The 23183-nt window shown below is 36.6% G+C and overlaps 1 protein-coding gene across 2 annotated transcripts in view; it reads left to right on the top strand.

The window, feature by feature from the left end:
• Positions 1–23183, top strand: part of NF1 (neurofibromin 1) — a 250014-nt gene that overhangs the window by 211840 nt on the left and 14991 nt on the right. For both annotated transcript variants that reach the window (XM_065897305.1, XM_065897304.1), the window contains 15 exons: positions 5679–5872; positions 7263–7403; positions 7559–7838; positions 8320–8534; positions 8771–8832; positions 8976–9090; positions 9622–9723; positions 10972–11112; positions 14101–14227; positions 15982–16113; positions 17126–17261; positions 18424–18581; positions 21826–21948; positions 22358–22488; positions 22646–22746. In XM_065897305.1, the coding sequence (XP_065753377.1) occupies positions 5679–5872; positions 7263–7403; positions 7559–7838; positions 8320–8534; positions 8771–8832; positions 8976–9090; positions 9622–9723; positions 10972–11112; positions 14101–14227; positions 15982–16113; positions 17126–17261; positions 18424–18581; positions 21826–21948; positions 22358–22488; positions 22646–22746 (2158 nt within the window). The remainder of the gene's footprint in view (positions 1–5678; positions 5873–7262; positions 7404–7558; positions 7839–8319; positions 8535–8770; positions 8833–8975; positions 9091–9621; positions 9724–10971; positions 11113–14100; positions 14228–15981; positions 16114–17125; positions 17262–18423; positions 18582–21825; positions 21949–22357; positions 22489–22645; positions 22747–23183) is intronic.

Raw genomic sequence — 23183 nt, 5'->3', positions numbered from 1 at the left:
ATCGACAGTAACACAGTAATAGTGGGGGACTTCAACACCTCACTTACACCAATCGACAGATCATCCAAAATGAAAATAAATAAGGAAAACAGAAGCTTTAAATGACACAATAGACCAGATAGACTTAATTGATATTTATAGGACATTCCATCCAAAAACAGCAGATTACACTTTCTCCTCAAGTGCGCATGGAACATTCTCCAGGATAGATCACATCTTGGGTCACAAATCAAGCCTCAGTAAATTTAAGAAAACTGAAATCATATCAAGCATCTTTTCTGACCACAATGCCATGAGATTAGAAATCAGTTACAGGGAAAAAAATGTAAACACAAACATATGGAGGCTAAACAATATGTTACTACATAACCAAGAGATCACTGAAGAAATCAAAGTGGAAATCAAAAGATACTTAGAGACAAATGACAATGAAAATATGACAATCCAAAACCTATGGGATGCAGCAAAAGCAGTTCTAAGAGGGAAGTTTATAGCTATACAAGCCTACCTCAAGAAAGAAGAAAAATCTCAAGTAAACAATCTAACCTTACACCTAAAGGAACTAGAGAAAGAAGAACAAACAAAACCCAAAGTTAGCAGAAGGAAAGAAATCATAAAGATCAGAGCAGAAATAAGTGAAATAGAAACAAAGAAAACAATCGCAAATATCAATAAAACTAAAAGCTGGTTCTTTGAGAAGATAAACAAAATTGATAAACCATTAGCCAGAGTCATCAAGAAAAGGAGGGAGAGGACTCAAATCAATAAAATTAGAAATAAAGGAGAAGTTACAACAGACACTTCAGAAATACAAAGCATCCTAAGAGACTACTACAAGCAACTCTATGCCAATAAAATGTACAACCTGGAAGAAATGGACAAATTCTTAGAAAGGTATAACCTTCCAAGACTGAACCAGGAAGAAATAATGAACAGATCAATCACAAATAATGAAATTGAAACTGTGATTAAAAATCTTCCAACAAACAAAAGTCCAGGGCCAGATGGCTTCACAGGTGAATTCTATCAAACACTTAGAGAAGAGCTAACACTCTTCCTTCTCAAACTCATACGAAAAATTGCAGAGGAAGGAACACTCTCAACTTCATTCTATGAGGCCATCATCACCCTGATACCAAAACCAGAAAAAGATACTACAAAAAAAGAAAATTACAGACCAATATCACTGATGAATATAGATGCAAAAATCCTCAGCAAAATAGTAGCAAACAGAATCCAACAACACATTAAAAGGATCATACACCATGACCAAGTGGGATTTATCCCAGGGATGCAAGGATTCTTCAGTATACGCAAATCAATCAATGTGATACACCATATTAACAAATTGAAGAATAAATACTATATGATCATCTCAATAGATGCAGAAAAAGCTTTCGACAAAATTCAGCACCCATTTATGATAAAAACTCTCCAGAAAGTAGCCATAGAGGGAACCTACCTCAACATAATAAAGGCCGTATATGACAGACCCACAGCAAACATCATTCTCAGTGGTGAAAAACTGAAATCATTTCTTCTGAGATCAGGAACAAGACAAGGTTGTCCACTCTCACCACTGTTATTCAGCATAATTTTGGAGGTCCTAGCCATGGCAGTCAGAGAAGAAGAAGAAATAAAAGGAATACAGATTGGAAAAGAAGAAGTAAAACTGTCACTGCAGATGGCATGATACTATACATAGAGAGTCCTAAAGATGCCACCAGAAAACTACTAGAGCTAATCAATGAATTTGGTAAAGTTGGAGGATACAAAAATAATGCACAGAAATCTCTTGCATTCCTATACACTAATGATGAAAAATCTGAAAGAGAAATTAAGGAAACACTCCCATTTACCATTACAACAAAAAGAATAAAATACCTAGGAATAAACCTTCCTAGGGAGACAAAAGACCTGTATGCAGAAAACTGTAAGACACTGATGAAAGAAATAAAAGATGATACAAACAGATGGAGAGATATACCATGTTCTTGGATTGGAAGAATCAACATTGTGAACATGACTATACTACACAAAGCAATCTACAGATTCAGTCCCTATCAAATTACCAGTGATATCTTTTACAGAACTAGAACAAAAAATCTTAAAATTTGTATGGAGACACAAAAGACCCCGAATAGCCAAAGCAGTCTTGAGGGAAAAAAATGGAGCTGGAGGAATCAGACTCCCTGACTTCAGACTATACTACAAAGCTACAGTAATCAAGACAATATGGTACTGGCACAAAAACAGAAATGTAGATCAATGGAACAGGATAGAAAGCCCAGAGATAAACCCACACACCTATGGTCAACTAATCTATGACAAAGGAGGCAAGGATATACAATGGAGAAAAGACAGTCTCTTCAGAAAGAGGTGCTGGGAAAACTGGAAAGCTACATGTAAAAGAATGAAATTAGAACACTCCCTAACATGATACACAAAAACTCAAAATGGATTAGAGACTTAAATGTTAAGACCAGACACTCTAAAACTCTTAGAGGAAAATATAGGAAGAGCACTCTTTGACATAAATCACAGCAAGATCTTTTTTGATCCACCTCCTAGAATAATGGAAATAAAACCAAAAATAAACAAAGGAGACCTAATGAAACTTAAAACCTTTTACAAAACAAAGGAAACTACAAACAAGATGAAATGACAACCCACAGAATGGGAGAAAATATTTGCAAACAAATCAACGGACAAAGGATTAATCTCCAAAATATATAAACAGCTCATGCAGCTCAGTATTAAAAAAACACAACCAACCCAATCCAAAAATGGGCAGAAGACCTAAACAGACATTTCTCCAAAGAAGACATACAGATGGCCAAGAAGCACATGAAAAGCTGCTCAACATCACTAATTATTAGAGAAATGCAAATCAAAACCACAGTGAAGTATCATGTCACACTGGTTAGAATGGGCATCATCAGAAAATCTACAAACAACAAATGCTGGAGAGGGTGTGGAGAAAAGGAAACCCTCTTGCACTGTTGGTGGGAATGTAAGTTGATACAGCCACTATGGAGAACAGTATGGAGGTTCCTTAAAAAAGTAAAAATAGAATTACTATATGACCCAGCAATCTCACTACTGGACATATACCCAGAGGAAGGCATAATTCAAAAAGACACATGCAGCCCAGTGTTCACTGCAGCCACATTTACAATAGCCGGGTCATGGAAGCAACCTAAATGCCCATCGACAGATGAATGGATAAAGAAGATGTGGTACATATATACAATGGAATATTACTCAGCCATAAAAAGGAACAAAATTGGGTCGTTTTTAGAGACGTGGTTGGACCTAGAGACTGTTATACAGAGTGAAGTAAGTCAGAAAGAGAAAAACAAATATTGTATATTAATGCATATATGTGGAACCTAGAAAAATGGTACAGATGAACTGGTTTGCAGGGCAGAAATTGAGACACAGATGTAGAGAACAAACGTATGGACACCAAGGGGGGAAAGCGGCGGGGGGAGGGTGGGTGGTGGTGTGATGAATTGGGAGATTGGGATTGATATATATACACTAATATGTATAAAATGGATAACTAATAAGAACCTGCTGTATAAAAAAAATAAATAAAATTCAAAAAAAATATAAAAACTGGGACCATTTAAAAAAGAAAAGGAAGAATAATATCTAGTTGCTTTGTGAGTAAGGACTTACGAAGCAAAAAAGTTACAGATGGAAACAAAGGAAATGGTGAACAGTTTTGACCATGTAAAACTTCAAAATCTCTACTTAAAAAAAAAAAAAGTAAAAGGTAGATTAAAAATAAAACTTAAGTATGCTTGCAGCACATATGAGAAAAGCATAATATCTTTATCATGAAAAATCCTTACGGATTAATAAGAAAAATGGATCAACAGTAACATGCCGGTCATACTAAGAAAGAATATGTTTTTAAGAGTTCACTAATAAATTCAAAGAAGTTCAAACTGAAAGAATAGTAAGATAATATATTCAACTATCAGATTGGCAAAGATATTTTTTAAAAAATTCAGTGTCGATGTCTTTGGAATTGTGAACAGGGCAGCTTTTCTAGAAAGCAGTTTTGACATGGATATCAGTCACCTCATGGATGTTTATAGCTTTTGGAATCATAATTCCACTTCTTAGAATTTATCCTAAGGAATTAATATTCATATGTTTATCATAGCATTATTTTTTATTTAGGTTTTTTTAATTCAGGTATATCTTATCAATAAAATGCCCAAATTTTAAATGAACAGCTTGATTAAGTTTTACATGTGCATACACCACAAAACCATCTCCCAGGTCAAGATACAGGACATTTCCAGCATCCGGAAGGTTCCTCTCAGTCAGTACCTGTCCTCACCAAGAGTAACCAGTATTATGACCTCTGTTGCCATAGATCTATTTTGAACTTCACATAACATTATTTATAATAGCGAAAAATTGAAACAGTCTAAAAGTAGATAATGAAGAACTGACTACTTTGTTGGATCTCCATGTGATGAAATAATATGAAGCCATTAAAAAAGTTTTTGGTATGGAATTTCAGTTTGGGAAGGTGAAAAAGTTCTGGAGATGGATGGTGGCGATGGTTGCACAACACTGTGAATGTACTTAATGCCACTGAACTGTAAACCTTAAAATGGCAGCTTTTACGTTATGTGTATTTTAACATGATTAAAAAATGTTTTGGGTGCTCTAGGTGAAGTTATATAGAGGAATTTTTGCATTATTTTTGTATGTTTTTGTAAGTCTGAAGTTATTTCAAAATAAAAAGTTATTAAATGTCTTTGGAGAATTTTTATTGTTGAGTAAATCTCAGTATAATATATAGTGAAAAAAATATTCAGATCATACTACATATATGGCGTAACCCTAATTTTTTGTGGAGGAGTTGGGATGGGTTATGTGTGTGTATACACACGTGTGAATATACATTATCTTTGCATAGATTTGAAAGCCTATGGAGAGATCAAGTGATACACCAATATATTGATATTGGTTTCATTATTGTGGTGATACTTTCCTTTTACCAAACTTCCTGTGATTACCCACATATTCCTTTTACAATTAGAAGAAAGCAAGAAAAATTTTAACTAGAAGTTACTAAAAGGGAGAAAAATAAGGACTTCCCTGGTGGTGCGGTGGTTAAGAATCCACCTGCCAACGCACGGGACACTGGTTCGAGCCCTGATCTGGAAGATCCCACATGCCACGGAGCAGCTAAGCCTGTGCGCCACAACTACTGAGCCCACGTGCCACAACTACTGAGGCCCGTGCGCCTAGAGCCCATGCTCCACAACAAGAGAAGCCACCGCAATGAGAAGCCCACGCACCGCAACCAAGAGTAGCCCCTGCTCGCCACAACCAGAGAAAAGCCCGCGCACAGCAACGAAGACCCAACACAGCCCCAAAAAATAAAATAAATTTATTTTTTTTTCAATGGGAGAAAAATAAAACTTTTCAAAAATTGGCTTAATGGCTTTGAAGATTACTTTCTTTAAGGGTTGTTCCCTTTCTTCATCTCTATCTTCAGTCATATATTTGCCAAGTCTGTTTTCTCCAGGTCTGATTCTAGGTAATGGTCTTTATCTTTTACCGTTTTTCCCCCAATCTTTCATTTTAAAATAATTGTTGATGTAATTTTCATGGACCATCTGTGCTGATAGTGTTTTTTTCCCCAGGTATTGAATTGAAACACCTTTGTTTGGAATACATGACTCCGTGGCTGTCAAATCTAGTACGTTTTTGTAAGCACAATGATGATGCCAAAAGACAAAGAGTTACTGCGATTCTTGATAAGCTGATAACAATGACTATAAACGAGAAACAGATGTATCCATCTATTCAAGCAAAAATATGGGGGAGCCTTGGGCAGGTATTGAGTTTGCTCAAATATTTATCTAGTACCTCCTTGGTGGAGATATTTATCTGATACCCACGTTGTACAAAGCACTAAGCTAGGGATATAGCTGTATAAAAGACAGTCCCCTCTTTCAGAAAGCATGCAGACACCCACCTAATTCTTGATCTGCTTCAGAATTGTTCAAGTCTAATGCATGTCTCAGAGCCAGAGAAACACTAATTATTTTAGCACTCTTCTCCATGGCATAGTTACAGTCATCCCACAGAATTCTCAGTGTGTAGAACCCACAGGTGCTGAGGGCTAGCTGTACTATGCCATTTTTTTATGTAAGGGACTTGAGCATCCCGGGAATCTGGTATCTGCAGGGAGTCCTGGAACTAATCTCCAAGGATACCAAGGGATGGCCGCATGTAGAATTTAACTGTAAAAATCTGATGTTGTTTTTAATAAATAGTGCATTACAGTGTATTCTAGTACCCTATATACCATAGGTGTCAGTAAATGTTTGCTAATGATGTTATTTGGGCCACCGGCTCTCACTTATAGTACCAGCATAAGAATGCCAATATTAAAATAGTATAATGTAACTATGTTTTATCTGACAAGATTTATGCTACCATTTCTTCAAGATAATCATTGAAGGAGGCGATACCCTTACTCAATGCTGTGAATCCTCCAAATAATTTTAAATGACCTTGGAGCCATTTTTGTAGCTCTACAAAACATCTCAGTACTTGATGCCATTCCTGTATTTTAAAATAATTGTACTTTATGCTGCTCGTACATACTGTCTTAGAAGAGAACAGAGGTGCTTTAAGAGTGAGTGAAAATAGGACTTCCCTGGTGGCGCAGTGGTTAAGAATCCGCCTGCCAATGCAGGGGACATGGGTTCGATCCCTGGTCTGGGAAGATCCCACATGCCGTGGAGCAGCTAAGCCTGTGCACCACAACTACTGAGCCTGCGCACCTAGATGCCGTGCTCCACAACAAGAGAAGCCACCGCAGTGAGAAGCCCGCACACTGCAACGAAGAGGGGCCCCCGCTCACCACAACTAGAGAAAGCCTGCCCGTACGCAACAGCGAAGACCCGACACAGCCAAATAAATTAATTAATTAAATAAAATAGTAAACAACAAAAAAAAAGAGTGAAAATAATATATGTAGAGATTTAAAATTTTTGAATGCCAGTCTCTGAAGGAATTGAGGGAATATTCTCATCCTTTCCTGGATATTTTATGATAAATTATATTTATTGACAGGTCTCTAAATAAAGCCTAGTATTTTGGAGGCCTCAGGTAAAATAGAATTTTCATGTTGATTGGGCTACTCCTTGAACTATTTTTAAGTTAAAAATTAAGTTGGCAGAATGGCTAAAACATGCTATCTTTCCCTCTTCCACTAGATTACAGACCTCCTTGATGTTGTCCTAGACAGTTTCATCAAAACCAGTGCAACGGGTGGCTTGGGATCAATAAAAGCTGAGGTGATGGCAGATACTGCTGTAGCTTTGGCTTCTGGAAATGTGAAATTGGTTTCAAGCAAGGTAATCCCTTTTCCTTTGCCTTCTGGGCTATGGCTTGATGTGTCTATTTTTATTATCAGGAGGTTTTCTGTTTTATAACGAGTCATTTTAAACTGAAATTTTTTGTGATAAAACTTTTTAACTCCCATGTTTTTTAAAATTCTGCTTCTTTACAGGTTATTGGAAGGATGTGCAAAATAATTGACAAGACATGCTTATCTCCAACTCCTACTTTAGAGCAACATCTCATGTGGGACGATATTGCTATTCTAGCCCGCTACATGCTGATGCTGTCCTTCAACAATTCCCTGGATGTGGCAGCTCATCTCCCCTACCTCTTCCACGTCGTTACTTTCTTAGTAGCCACAGGGCCACTCTCCCTTAGAGCTTCCACACATGGATTGGTCATTAATATCATTCACTCTCTGTGTACTTGTTCTCAGCTTCATTTTAGTGGTAAGTTCCAAGAAAGCCATTTGTGTTTCACCAGTTCCTTTCTCCATTTTACACCACTTGACTGGCATAGATTACCTTATTATTTATTACGGTACCTTAATACCAAGCTGCTTAATCAAGCCTATGTTAATGATATGAAATATAATCAAATCAAGAAGAAAAAGAATGAATTACTTGCATTCCATCTCAAGCCATGACAAAGATATTCTGTGCACGTTTGTCATGTAGACTCTAGTAGTTATCACATAAGCCAAAGGCTCAGCACTGGTTGACAGTGTTGCTTTACTAGCACAAATTTGTACGTAAAGGGAGTTAAGTAATGAGCATTATGTTCATGTATCCAGAAGGTTGGTTTAGGGCGCATTTTTATGTAATTTTGATATGATATTCAAATTATCTAAATTCAAAATGAAATATGGCACTTTAGAATTTAAAAAATTGTATCTTTAAAGTCTTTACTTGTTCCTTTTTACTTTTACAGAAGAGACCAAGCAAGTTTTGAGACTCAGTTTGACAGAGTTCTCATTACCCAAATTTTACCTGCTGTTTGGCATTAGCAAAGTCAAGTCAGCTGCTGTCATTGCCTTCCGCTCCAGCTACCGGGACAGGTCATTCTCTCCTGGCTCCTATGAGAGGGAGACTTTTGCTTTGACATCCTTGGAAACAGTCACAGAAGCTTTGTTGGAGATCATGGAGGTATAGAAGGCAAAATGATAAGAAACTAAGCTCATTTTTAAAAATCCACTGGTACTGTATAGAAGAAATACTGGTTTATTCTGCTGTTTTGCACTTAATGCTTAAATAAAAACACTCCCATGGAATGTGTTTATTGGTAATATATATGTCACTTGTTTAGTGCCATTATAATAAACATTTTTTAATGTTTATAAACATTTATATACATAAATATATTCAGAGTATCTTTTTTTTAGGCATGTATGAGAGATATTCCAACATGCAAGTGGCTGGACCAGTGGACAGAACTAGCTCAAAGGTATGTACCAAATAAATTTAAGTTGCAAAAGTACGTGTACTGTTGAAAAGATAGATACTATTGCATAATCAATATTTTAATTAATTATTTAATATATATAAACACAAAGGTTTTCATAAGCTCTTTGGATCTTTAAATTGCAGATTTGCATTCCAATATAATCCATCCCTGCAACCAAGAGCTCTTGTTGTCTTTGGCTGTATTAGCAAACGAGTGTCTCATGGGCAGATAAAGCAGATTATCCGTATTCTCAGCAAGGTACCTCCTCCTCTCCTCCCAACTATTTGTTGCTCCCAAGTTGTAAAGTATATCTTGAATTTTTCTAAGGGACATTTAAATTTGAATTTAATAAAATATCTTGTATGTTGCTTATTGAATCTTTAAAAAATGGGTTTTGATTATTTTTTTATTGTAATTCTTTGAAGTGAAGAAACCTCTCTAGAGAACATACCTTAAAAAGAAAATTAAGTATTTCTTTTGGTAGAAGGTACTCTTAATATTTTATTATAAGCATTTAACTAGATGGTAGGACTAGCCTTATATAAAATTATATAATTTGTAATTACCTGTAATAATGCCTGATTTCTTATATTAGAATATAATATAGAAATATTTTAAAACAAGAACCCAAATGTGCTTTGAGCTAGCTACCAAAATCACCATAGCACTGGAAATAATCCTCACACTTATTAAATAAGGAATTGTTCCTGAAATAATTCTGAGACTCAGTTTAGGAGTTAATGTTTTATTTCAATGAAAGTAAAATAAAGAATTCTGTTTCCCTAAAAGGCGCTTGAGAGTTGCTTAAAAGGACCTGATACTTACAACAGTCAAGTTCTGATAGAAGCTACAGTGATAGCACTAACCAAGTTACAACCACTTCTTAATAAGGTAATTACTGTGTAGAAAATGAGTGCATTCATTTTGGGTGTCAGTGTTAAATGTTATTTTCTTTCAGAATTCAGAAAATAAGATGGATTGAGAAGTTACAAAGAAAGAGCTATAGTTAAAGTAGAACTTCCTGCCTTAAAATTTAGTTGTTTGAAGTATTTACGTTAGAGGAAGAATAAGTATGGGCAGTACGTTCTCAAATGCTTGTGTGTTGTCTCATCAGTGCTAAAGGACAGATGGGTATATATTCTTAATTCTTTTATCCAGTAAGTAATAATTGGGCATCTGCTGTGTGCCAAGTACTGTTTTAGGTACTAGAGATATATAGCTGAACAAAGCCAAAAAAATTATCTGCCTTCATGGAACTTTCATTCTAGGGTGAATGTGGAAGTTGAGGAGTGGCTAGATAATAAAGTAATTAAAATACATGATATATTAATTGGTGACCATTATTGTGAAGAAATGTAAAGCTGGGTAAAGTATACCTGATAATCAAAAGTTTGGGTGCTAAATGAAGGTAATGTTTAAAAGGAATAAGATGATACTAGCCACTGTTTTAGGGTGGTCTGAGATCATCTCAGCTTTGTGACCTCAAGCAGATCATTTAACATCTGGACATCATGTTTCCACATTGATAAAATGAGTAAAATGGACTAGATGATGGCCTAGTATTATCTTCCAACTCTGAAGTCGTATTCTGTGAATTGAGTACAAAGATATGCCAGATTTCAGAGAGATTACTGAGAAATAAATACTTGTATATTCCTGGTATTGAGTTATATGTTCTACAAACATTCTAATCCTAACTTATACAAAATGGTTCTCTCGTCTTCACTGTGAGGGTGAAGGTCATTCTGGCGGTCGTGTGCACAGTGGATTGGAGCAGGGGGAAACTGGAGGCAGAAAGAATCTGCATTTAGAGTAAAGAAGGTTGGCACGGCACAGTGTCATCAGCAATAAACAGGCACAAAAGGGACTACTTTGGAAGCATCAACAAAACTTGGTGACCAGGTTTTAGAATCCAAGAATACGGAGCAATCAAAGGAGATGCCAAGGTTCTCAGCCTGGTAACAGTGTCTTTAGTTACACACGTGGAATAGAGGAAGAACTTACTGATATATTTACCTTATCCAGAAGAGAAAACATGCATAATGTGTGGGATAACATGATCTGTTTTGTACTGCAGTGTGTTTTGATGAGGCTGTTTGTGGTTCATCTTGCTAACCTGTAGTGTGTCTCCCTTGCCAGGACTCCCCTCTGCATAAAGCCCTCTTTTGGGTAGCTGTGGCCGTGCTGCAGCTCGATGAAGTCAACTTGTATTCAGCGGGCACCGCACTTCTGGAACAAAACCTGCACACCTTAGACAGTCTCCGGATATTCAATGACAAGGTGAATAAGCTTCCACTTGGTATTCCTAAATGCCAAGCACATTAGAGCTCCTCCCTCTCTTCTTGTTGTTATCTTTTAAAATCAGAAGAGGTCCATAACTTAAATATGAATTTCTGTAATGCAACTTATTATGAGCATAGTTCCTTACCAGCTCATAAAAACTGTTTAAACTTTGCATATTTTTAATATAAAAATAGCAGAAAACAGTATTTGCCCAATATTAGTAAACAGAATAGGTATAAAAATAATAATAATAATAGCTACCATGCTAGGCCCTATGCTGTCCAGTGCACTCTACACTCAGTTGTAATTTCATAACCCAAAGGTAAAGGTTAGCCTTCCCCACCCCCATTTCACTTCACAAAGAACTAATCCGAAAATTAGCTTGCTTTTATTGAATTATGGTACTTAATGGAAAATAGGTATAATTAGAAGCAGATAAGGAATTTGGAGAGTCTAAAGGAAGCTTTTGGATACTTAATTGTACTAGTTTTTTGTTTGCTTAATCCCACTTTAAAACATACCATCGCCACCCCTCTTAACATTTATCAGCCTTGACTGAGGTTGGATTTTGGTTCACAGAGGATAGTGGAAGGAATATAACAGTAAGAAATTGTATTCCTTTTGTCTTTGGAGAAAAAAAATGGGACGAGTCTAGGAGAAAAGAGAGGAATTTTAAGATAGATGTGTGTATATAACAAGAGATTCGCTTGAAGTTAAATTAACAGAGCTTGTGGGTAGAAAGAAACAGAACCAGAGCACGGTTTTAAGTGTGAAGGTACCTCATCTAAAAATTATTTGTTCAGTCTTATGTAGACCCAGAACAGCTGGGGCTCTGGGAAGTATGGAAACAAAATTATAGAGATAGAAGCTACCTTGAAGTTTATCAGTCAGACCTCCATTTTACAAGATAGAAAAGAACAAAGAAGTCAAGTAACTTGTTCGTGTTTATACATCTGATGTGGGACTAGAACCTCTCTTTCCTAATCCGCATTGCCGTTTTCTGCGGTGGTCTTGGGACAGTGGTGGTCAGAGAGATAGCTAGCTATTGGCCATTTCTGTGAATATAAGAATAGTCGTAAGTGAAGTGTTTGTCTAGGAATGTCTGCCTTGGCATTTTCATTGCCAGAATAGCCCATTAGCAGAAGCTAATATTGCCTCCAGTGCCCCAGGATACTAGGAATCAGAGATAATAAAGCCTGTTAAAAGTCACCAGAATGAACGATGAATAAGGTCTGAGAATCTGTTGTATAACCTGGTGACTGTAGTTGATAACACTGTAGTGTATAATTGAAATTTGCTAAGAGAATAGAACTTAAATGTTCTCACCAAAAAGGGGGATGGGATATGAATATGTGAGGTGATGGATGTGTTTATTAACTTAATGCGGGGAATCCTTTCACAACATGTATGTGAAAGGGTATATATTCATCGTTCAAATCATCACATTGCACACTTTAAATATCTTACAATTTTATTTGCCAGTTATACCTCAATAAAGCTGAAAATATATATATAAATTGAACATATAGTAGGTTAATACTTTATGTAATATTTATATGATATTCTGCAATTTGCTTTTTTATTTAACAATATAAAGTGAACATCTTTCTAAGCATGTATCTATGCACACACACACATAAATGTGTGTGTATATATATACATTTGTACGTGTGTGTATAATTCTTTCTCATGGCTGCAGAGTATTTTACAGTATGATGAAGCACAATTTATTCAACCATTTGTCCATTAATGGACATTTGATTTGTTTGTCATCGTTTCTATTATAAAAAATGCTCGAAACATCTCTCTACATTTATCTTATAGACTCATGCTTTTCTTTCTTTGAGATAGAAATCTAGACAGACCTGAACATGACCCTAAATACCTTCAGTTTTTGCTTTAAAAAAATCTCTGTGCGTAAGGAAGTCACAGGGCTTCTTTTTTTAAAAATGCAAATTCCCGGTCCTTATCACCTCTCATGATTCTGAGATGGAACCCAGTACTTTTCACCTTTAAACAAGCATCATCAGTGACTTTAAAGCAGGTATTCCTGGTACCACACTTTAGGAAACATTGACGTATGTGCACTGCCATATGTAAAACCGATAGCTGGTGGGAACCTGCTGTATAGTGCAGGGACCTCAGCTCCGTGCTCTGTTTTGACATAGATGGGTGGGATGGGGGTGGGGGTGGGGAGGTCCAAGAGGGAGGGAATATATGTATACATAGAGCTGATTCACTTCCTTGTACAGCAGAAACTAAAACAGTGTAAAGCAACTATACCCCAATTTTTAAAAAATCTTAATTTAGAGGTCAAGTTACACAGTATTTTTGAGTTTCAATTTCCTTGTTTTCCCACACTAGAATGTCACATCCACCAGGGCGAGTAGTTTTTGTCTGTTTAGTTCACTGACGTACTTGCAGAGCCTAGAACCATGCCTGGCACATCAAAACATATAATGAGTATTTGATAAGTAAAAGAATGAATGAGTGAATCTGTCAATCTGTAAAGTAGAGCTAATACCTATTACATAGAATTGCTTTAAGGTTTCAACACAATAATGTATCTAACACTTGTATACGGCAGGCGCTCAGTAAATATGAACTCTCTTCATTCTCTTGAATTTCCAGTCATCATAGTACACGAAGTGCCAGCTACAGTTTAGTGCATGGTCTTATTTAAAATAACAATAATTTTAGTTTTTAAAAAGTCACCGGGATATAAATTGACAGTCACTTACTTTGCATTGTAAATCAAAGCTGTTTTATCTTCCATCACCTTATTATTTGTATGCTTAACTATCTTGCACGAATTTATTTGCAGTACCTTAAATGTTCTGTGGTTTTCTGTAGTCACCTGAAAATAATTTCTCTCAACCTGAAAGGAGTATTTACCTTGTCACAGCTGTTGAACACAAACAAAAACCAATAAGTGATCCTTCCTGTGTGGACCCCGTCAACCATCTCATGATTATTTTTTAATAGAGTCCAGAGGAAGTGTTCATGGCGATCCGGAATCCTCTGGAATGGCACTGCAAACAAATGGATCATTTTGTTGGACTCAATTTCAACTCTAACTTTAACTTCGCACTGGTTGGACACCTCTTAAAAGGTAGAGGCCTTATGTCAGAATATTTTTATGAAATGGTGTCGGGAAGCCAGGAGTAACTGAAATGATTGAGTGCTTGAAATAATTTGGCTCATGTGTCTCACTTTATACACAACTGTATGTCTTACTGAGTTATGTTTTGTTCAGTATATATTTCAATAGAGCCTAATTTCCACATCACGTATCAAATTTCCTTTAAAAAGCAAAGGAGTTGATTCTTATAAAATTTCTAAGTACTTTCTAATAGCTGTTTTATTAATTAATGCTACTTATTGATAAGTATCTTTTTGATTATCAAAATAAGATAGACTGCAAATCAATGTTATTTGAGTAACTTCATGTTAGAAAATGTTATGTTAGAGATTTGACCACAGATTTTCTTAACTTGTTACTAATTTACTGTTGATCAGTCCGATTATCACATACCATAGACCCTCACCCTTCTGGTGCCCCATCCTCCCACCTCCGCATTTCTGTACTGCTTACAGCAGCGACCTCCAGCTCTTCCTCAGAGCCAGCTTGTTCACTCCCTCACCTGACTTTACTCCCTACTGGTGACTTCGCTGAGTGTTAGTTTTGGTTTATCAATGTGGGGCAGTCGTGGCCCAAGACTGCAGTTAACAGGAATAGCAAATGGGGTGAGTCAGAAGCAAAAACAGTGTAAAGTATGACCTGGGGTAAGGAGCTGGCATGAGTTGCTGGCTTTAGATTTGGCCAAAATTAGAGACTCAAACTAGAGCTTGAATCTGCAGTTTTGTATCAATTTAAATGATTGTTAAGCTTGAGGGATCATAGAGGTTCCCCCAGTTTTTAACCAAATATATATATATATACCCCTACCATTGTGAATGTATACATTTGATTTCACCACCTTATGAAATTTCTGCAAAAAATATTGACAGTTTTAATCTCTTAAGTGAATAGGCATTGCTCAAAAGATACTACATTTACTACAGGATACCAAGAAGATGGATTGCAACTAGGCTGATAAAATGCTTGTTTATTCTGTATTTCTAAAAGAATACCAAATAATTTCAATGTACAAATCCCCTATTTTAAATGGAGTAGCATTAGTGATTAAAAGTTGTCCAGAGATCAAGCTTACCCTCTAATCAACCAGATTCTTTGGGCTCTGAGAGCTTATACTCCCTATATCATAAGGCTTTTTTCTTTAATTAAAAAGAAAATTTAAGGGCTTCCCTGGTGGCGCAGTGGTTGAGTCCGCCTGCCGATGCAGGGGACACGGGTTTGTGCCCCGGTCTGGGAGGATCCCACATGCCGCGGAGCGGCTGGGTCCGTGAGCCACGGCCGCTGAGCCTGCGCGTCTGGAGCCTGTGCTCCTCAACGGGAGAGGCCACAACAGTGAGAGGCCCACGTACCGCAAAAAAAAAAAAATTTAAGTGATAGAACCCTATTTTCAAAGCATATCTTAAGGCAAACTATACTAAATAGGTTTTTAAAAATTCCTTGTGCTGCTTTAGGGAATAGAAGATCTGAAAACACCATCATCTTCTAATTTCCCTCTCCCTGAGGTACCTTTGAGTTCCAGGGAACATTATTCTATTCTATACATTTTTGGTGCTTAATCCTATATGTAATTAATTAACTATTAACATATGTATATATTTTACCTTCCCAAATGGCTATTCCCCTTACATACTTCCTTTCCTTGCAAAGTTGCTAGTCACAGAAAAAGAATTCAACAGATACTTGTTGAAAGAATGAATTAACTTCTTGTTTGTTTTTATTTTTTGTAGGATACAGGCATCCTTCACCTGCCATTGTTGCAAGAACAGTCAGAATTTTGCATACACTACTAACTCTGGTTAATAAACATAGAAATTGTGACAAATTTGAGGTGAATACACAGAGCGTGGCTTACCTGGCAGGTAAAAACAGAAAATAGACAAAATTAATCTTACCACAGTTATATCTAAGGACCATGAAAAAGGTACAGACACCTCTGGGTCCTTCCGCCGGTTGCTTGGCAGGGTAAAGAGCTCACATTTCAGTCCTGTGGTGTTGGTCAAAATTTGGAAAGTTTTGCCAAAACATTTTTCCTTATAAAAGAATTTGCATTAATGTGTGAAATGTGTTCCCTTAGTCATTTTTGGTTCAAGACACCAGGTGGCTCCCTGTTGTCTGTCATAAAATCTAAAAGCCTCAGCCTAGCATCCTGGGCCCTTAAGCAGCCCTCCTGATTCTGTCCTCCTTCTCTAATTTCATAGGCCTCATTTTTTATTACCTCTCCAAATGGATGAGCTATTTTAAGCTAATCTACTTGCCGTCTCCTAGAAGTGCCTTTGTGCTTCTTTAATATTCATTTCTGATGCCCTTTGTTTTACCTAGACTGTCTGCCCATCCCCACCATCCCATTATGCCGTCCCTATCTGCTCTTACCGGATTTGTGGTTCTCCTCTCAACAGCACTTAGCCCTTACGTATGACACAGTTTTTGAACATCGTTGTTTGCTGGAAAGTGCTGATTCCCAGTTTAGCAGACTTCAGTGTGTGGCAACTTTTTTGTTTGAATTATTGGACCTTGGGCAAATCATTTAACATTTCTCAGAGTATTTTTCTTTATCTAAGAAATGGACCTTATAGTCCTGCCCTGCCTACATTTTGTGTTTGTTGAGGTCCAGTGTTTATTAAAGCACTTGACTAATATAAGGTGTGATTTGACTCTCTTTGTAAGTTTCATGTTTACATGCAGTCTTCCAAAACAGACTGTAAACGCTTTAACATAAACAAGTCTGTCCTAAGTGTTTTATATCCTTAAACTTCATACTCTCATGTTTAATAGCTGTTACTCTCTTCAGGAGGTTGTAAGAAGTATAACCTAATTTAAGTCACACACTTGTGATTTATTAAATTTTAAAATCTTCCTTCTTTTTCCTTTTAGCTTTACTTACAGTGTCTGAGGAGGTTCGAAGTCGCTGTAGCCTAAAACATAGAAAGTCTCTTCTTCTTACTGATATTTCAATGGAAAATATTCCTATGGATACATATCCCATTCATCATGGTGACCCTAGCTATAGGTAAATGGACTTCTTCTCCGACAATTACATAATTACAATCAGGTTTCAGTATTCCATGCCAATGGAGGCAAGCGGGCAGAGTAATCCAGAAGGTAATATAGGAGGGACTCTAAAGATAACCTAGGAAGAGTGTGTAAATCAAAACGCATTTTATGAATGTACAGTATTTTATGTGTGTCAGTTGAAGGAAAGTTCTTCTAATTGTGCTAATTAGTTAACAACAGTTTGCCTCTTTTTAAGCACAAATCAGTTGAATAATGAAAAGAGATGATCTTGAAAGTATCAGCTTCCTAGGAAAAGGCCTAGGAAAACCTAATGTGAAATATAAGCAACATTACATGCTTAATGATAGAAAACTAAGCTATACAGATTTGTAAAAAGATACACATGCCAACATATTTATTGTATTTACTCATATCACACTAAAGTTACTAAAAAGTTTTCTATAGTACAGATTTAGATGTTAAGATAATCAAATTATATCCTGTTGTATGTTGCTTTGAGTGGTATATTTTTCACTAAAACATAGAGAAATTACATGAAAATAGCATCATTTGGAGTTATTTTATATTTTCAATTCAACAAAGATACCTTTAAGTTTTAGGTACAGTGTTGAACATGGGAAAATAATCTTGTATTTGTAGTGCTTATATCATTAAATTTATCAACATCCCCCTTTTTGATAAAAAGCCCTCAGCAATTTCCAGCTGAGATGTTAACAATGTATGCAAAAGCTTTCCAGGCATACTTGGCTTTCAGTAGTCTTACTCTTCAGTCATTCCTATGATTATATTTCTTTGAGATATGCCCTTTTTTGTTATGAAAAGGAGAAAGGGCGTTTGACTGTGTTCCCCCTTGGTTTTTAAACCAGGGATACAATTGCTTATTTAGACTTGATTCTCCCTGATTAAAAAATCAATGCAGTACAGTTCAGTTGAGCATTTGTTGAGTACCTACTGTGTATAAGATGTCATGGCAAGAAAGTGGATACTTCCTGGGGATAGATTAAGAGTGTTGTACCCTAAAGAGCGAGCTTTAAAGTACAGTTTTAAAATTACTTGATCGCTGCCATTGGGAAATATAGTAGCCAATTAGAAGGGCCAGCAGTGGTTGTATTTGTCATCATGTTTATTGATTCTTCTCAATTGTTTTAATCTCTCAGGACACTAAAGGAGAATCAGCCATGGTCCTCTCCCAAAGGTTCTGAAGGGTACCTTGCAGCCAGCTATCCACCTGCGGGCCAGACCAGTCCCCGAGCCAGGAAATCCATGAGTTTGGACATGGGGCAGCCTTCTCAGGCCAACACGAAGAAGTTGCTTGGTTAGTTTATCTAAATTATGTAGAAAGTTTTAGAATTCTTTTCAAAAATGGTCAGATACTTTCACTCCTGGAAAATTATTTGAAGCTGTTCAAGATTATCAAAATCTCCTGTTTTTGATGTAGCAAAGTTTTTGATGCCAATTATGAGAGAGTTTGATAGATCAGTTAAGCCATATCAGTTAAGATAGAGGATTGAGAATGAGATCTTGAAACAGTGTTGGAGGGATTCTTAGACTAAATATTGTGGCTCTACTTGTTTTACTCTGCCTTGGCCAGGCAGAAGGGAAATGCGAGTAAGAGAGACATTAGATACTCACAGAAAAGGAAGAGTCTTGCAGCATTCAGATGCAGGGCCTTTAACAATGTATTTCCCAAAATTACCCTCTGAGGACAGAATACATAAATATGCTATGAAGCTATAATAATACTATTTGCCATCTTTTCTTTAAAAAAACAAAAAGGTAAGAGTTTTTGATTACTGTATTTTTTTATTACTGTAAGAAGATAGGGTTCTTGGAAGTTAAAATTGCTCGGTTATATCAACGTTTGACCATGAGAAATATACCTGAAATGCTGTGAGACACTTTTTCCCTTTTCAAAAACTGAAGTAAATAATGAGAGAGCCCACTGATCCCACCTCACCACAGATTGAATGCAAAGGTGCTCTTACACAACTTTGGCTAAAGAAGTATAAAATAAATAACCTGCCAATAAACCATGAGAGAAGTTGAAACCATGAATGTTAATCACTATTACTAGTCACATAGGACTGTTATCTTTTGTTTACTTATTTATTTTTGGCTGCATTGGGTCTTTGTTGCTGTGCACAGGCTTTCTCTAGTTATGGTGAGCGGGGGCTACTCTTCGTTGCTATGCACAGGCTTCTCATTGCGGTGGCTTCTCTTGTTGCGGAGCACGGGCTCTAGGTGCACGGGCTTCAGTAGTTGCAGCACATGGGCCCAGTAGTTGTGGCACACGGACTTAGTTGCTCCGCAGCATGTGGGATCTTCCTGGACCAGGGCTCAAACCCGTGTCCCCTGCATTGGCAGGCGGATTCTTAACCACTGCACCACCAGGGAAGTCCCAAGGACTGTTCCCTTTTGTTTGAGTTCCTTTCTCTTTATACTTTTCCATAAATAATGTTATAGAAGTTTCCTGGTTACTTTGTGTTTTGTGATTCTGAGTTTTCATGCCAAGGAAGTTGTAAATGAAAAACTAACTTCAGAGAAAATGCAATATTGAATTCATTCAACCCATGTGATAGACGAAAAAGTTATAGTCTTTGCCCTGGAGGAGCTCATAGTTTGGTGGCTAAGACTTAAAATCAGACAATTGCAACAGCATCCCCAGGTGCCATTAAAGTAAGGAAATTAGGAAAAGCTACAGAGAGGAGGTAACATTTGAACCAGACCTTGAAAATTTAATACATGCTTGCCCAGTAGGCACAGGATAAGGAAGGCATGTATTCAAGAGAGGGGGGAAATAGCATGAATAAAGCAAAGTCAGGAAAAGCACTTGGGTACGAAATGAAGCTAGAGAAGAATTGCAACTAGTTTGTGGGAGACTTTGTGCCATGTTAAGAGATTTAGCCTTATCATGTATCCAGCAGGGATCTTTAAGTAGGGGAGAGACGTTACAAAATTTTATTCTTAGGAAAGGTTTTTGGCTACAATATGGAGAAACAGGAAGAGTTTTTTCGCAAGGGAATCATTTAAGAGATCGTTACAGCAGTCCAAGCAAAAAATGGTGTAGGCCTGCACTAAGGCAGGAGCAGTGGGACAATGGAGAAAAGGAGTCAGGTGTGGGACTTAGTGCCTGGCTGTTTGGGCCAGGTGGGGAGGGAGAAGGCAGTGAAGGATGTCAGAAATTTCTGGCTTCAAAAACTGGCTGGATAGTGATTCCATTCACAGAGATCAAGACTAATATATTTATAGTACAAGGTAAACTTAGGTTGATTGATATTATATTTGAGATCCCTTCAGGATTCTTGGCGTGTATATGTAAGAGATAAATGAAAATATACATCTGGAGTTCAGGAAGAGAGAAGCGGACAAGTGGCACATTTAGAATTGATTAGTTCATTATACCACTGAAGCTATGGTAGTAGAAGGAGATTTCCCAGGAAGAATGCAGAGTGTAAAGTAAAAAAGGAAGAATGAGAAAAGTAAGAAAACTAAACATAGGGAGTGGTGTCCTGATCTCATGCAGTATGAAAGCACGAATTGGTTTTTAGGAAATTTGATATTTTACGTCCGGTCACTAACTGGATGCCTAGCCTTGCGACTTCCGGCTAATCTCGTAACTGCTCGTGGCTTCCTCAGTTTACAGGTACAGGAAATGAAGAGGTTGGACTAGATTCTTTTGGGCTGTTAAATTATTTGACCTTGATTTTTATGACTATTGTGAATAATTATTATTAAAACTTGAGGTTAATAGAACATTAAATTTCTCAAGTGTTCAATTGTCATATGTGATTATAGTGGCTTCAGTTCTGGCTTTTAAAAAATAATACGGTCAAAAGTATTCCAGATTTGCTCTTAGAGCTGTACCAAGAAGAATAAGAGAAGTTCTTGGAACATAAAGAACAGAAATATATAAGTTCCAAATAATCCAGTTTCAATACTTTTACTTTAAGAGAAAGGTATTTAACATTGATATAATACATGATTAGAGAAGCTCAAAGCCAAGTGGGAAACGGTACTGCTTGCTATTTTTGAAGCATCTCCCAGTGTATCTATTATTTAGTACTTTGAGGCATGCACATCCTTTTTTCAAAGCCTGAAGAAGTAAAACCAAACTTTGATTTTGTCTACTTTTAGAAATTCTTCATAGGTGAATGACTCATTCTTGGCACCAGCAGAATGCCTTAAATTGAAAAAAGGCTGTTCAGACATAGTTGATCTTTGCTACTAAACAGCACATATCTCTGTATTTATTATCAAATATTGTACTTGTTGGTGGAGTTTGGTTTACCTCCAGTGTAGTGCATGTAATCTCAATTTAACTTGGACCAATAAGGCACATCCTGTCCTGAAACAGAACAGCTGTGTGGCCAAAATTCCTTGAGAAGATGGAAAAAAACAGGAAAGGAGAGGAACTCTGCCCCAGGGATATGTTTGAGCTTTCTTTGGGTCCATAAGTGAAAACTTAAACACTTTATGCCCAAACATTTTCTTTTTAGTATATTCCTATTCACAGACACTGTGGTTAATGAACTTCCATATTCTGTAACTTTTGTTTATAGGAACAAGGAAAAGTTTTGATCACTTGATATCAGACACAAAGGCTCCTAAAAGGCAAGAAATGGAATCAGGGATCACAACACCCCCCAAAATGAGGAGAGTAGCAGAAACTGATTATGAAATGGGTGAGAAACAAAGTTAATAATTAATCTAGATCATTGAAAGTAAGGAGGGAGAGTACATTAAAGCCATATTTGCTTTCCAGACATTTCTTAGTATCATTAGGATAAAATATAGAAACATTTGCTCTTTTTCAAAAGACAAAGACAAACTATACAGTCCTTAAAATGACAGATATCCTGAAACCTGTGTAGAAAGTAATCATACATATGATATACAACATTGTATACAACTAGCCAGAACTTCTGTATAGGTGAATAGTAATTTTGTATGATATTTATGTTGATATGTTAAGTGTCTATTAAAAAGCTATCAAATTTTAGAAGTGACATTAAAATCTGTTAGGTGAAGTAGTATCTAGTGTGTTATATTTGATTAATATAGCTGATTGTGTTAATCCATATCTTACCACAGAAACTCAAAGGATTTCCTCATCACAACAGCACCCACATTTACGTAAAGTTTCAGTGTCTGAATCAAATGTTCTCTTAGATGAAGAAGTACTTACTGATCCGAAGATCCAAGCACTTCTTCTTACTGTTCTGGTAATATTTTTTGCTTTTTGTGGGGTTTTTTTTCCAGTCTACTCTTAGAAGGCCCTTAAATATTAAAAACATGAAAGGAAGGCCATATTCTGCTTCTCACCAAAACAGGTAACAATTCAGCCACAAAATAAAATGCTTTTTGTTTACTTTTTTGCAGGCTACGCTGGTGAAATACACCACGGATGAGTTTGATCAACGAATTCTTTATGAATACTTAGCAGAAGCTAGTGTTGTTTTCCCCAAAGTTTTTCCTGTTGTGTAAGTATCTCCACTTGTGTTTAACTTTTGTATCTGTCTTGAAGTCAAATGTTTATAAAAGCTTAGGAAAAGTATCACCCAGTAGTGTTCGCTGGTTGTGGAGAGGGGAACGTGAAGTAGTGTGATAGTGACTTTTAGCTTAGAGACGGTGGGTTTAACGGGACCTAGGACTAGTTTTGGCCTGTCGATCGGGAAAAACATTTTTTTTTTTTTTAATTCAAACAGAAAGTCACAAAAACTATAATCATCCTCAACAGTTCACTCAGTCCCATGTAATTAATTTTTTTTCATCTTGATCTTTTGTTAGCAGTTTTATGAATTCATCAGTTTTCCATTGGTGTTCTGAAAATGCTTATTCATTCAGTTCAGCAGTATAGGCAGTTACCAGAAACCTGTACTTGTCAGAGTGGGAAAAACATTTTTTTATCTTGTGATTT

The sequence above is a fragment of the Phocoena phocoena genome, chromosome 19, assembly GCF_963924675.1.
Source record: "Phocoena phocoena chromosome 19, mPhoPho1.1, whole genome shotgun sequence".
Taxonomy (NCBI): Eukaryota; Metazoa; Chordata; class Mammalia; order Artiodactyla; family Phocoenidae; genus Phocoena; species Phocoena phocoena.
Note: the sequence above shows the minus strand (reverse complement) of the source record. Positions and strands in the feature narration are given on the sequence as shown.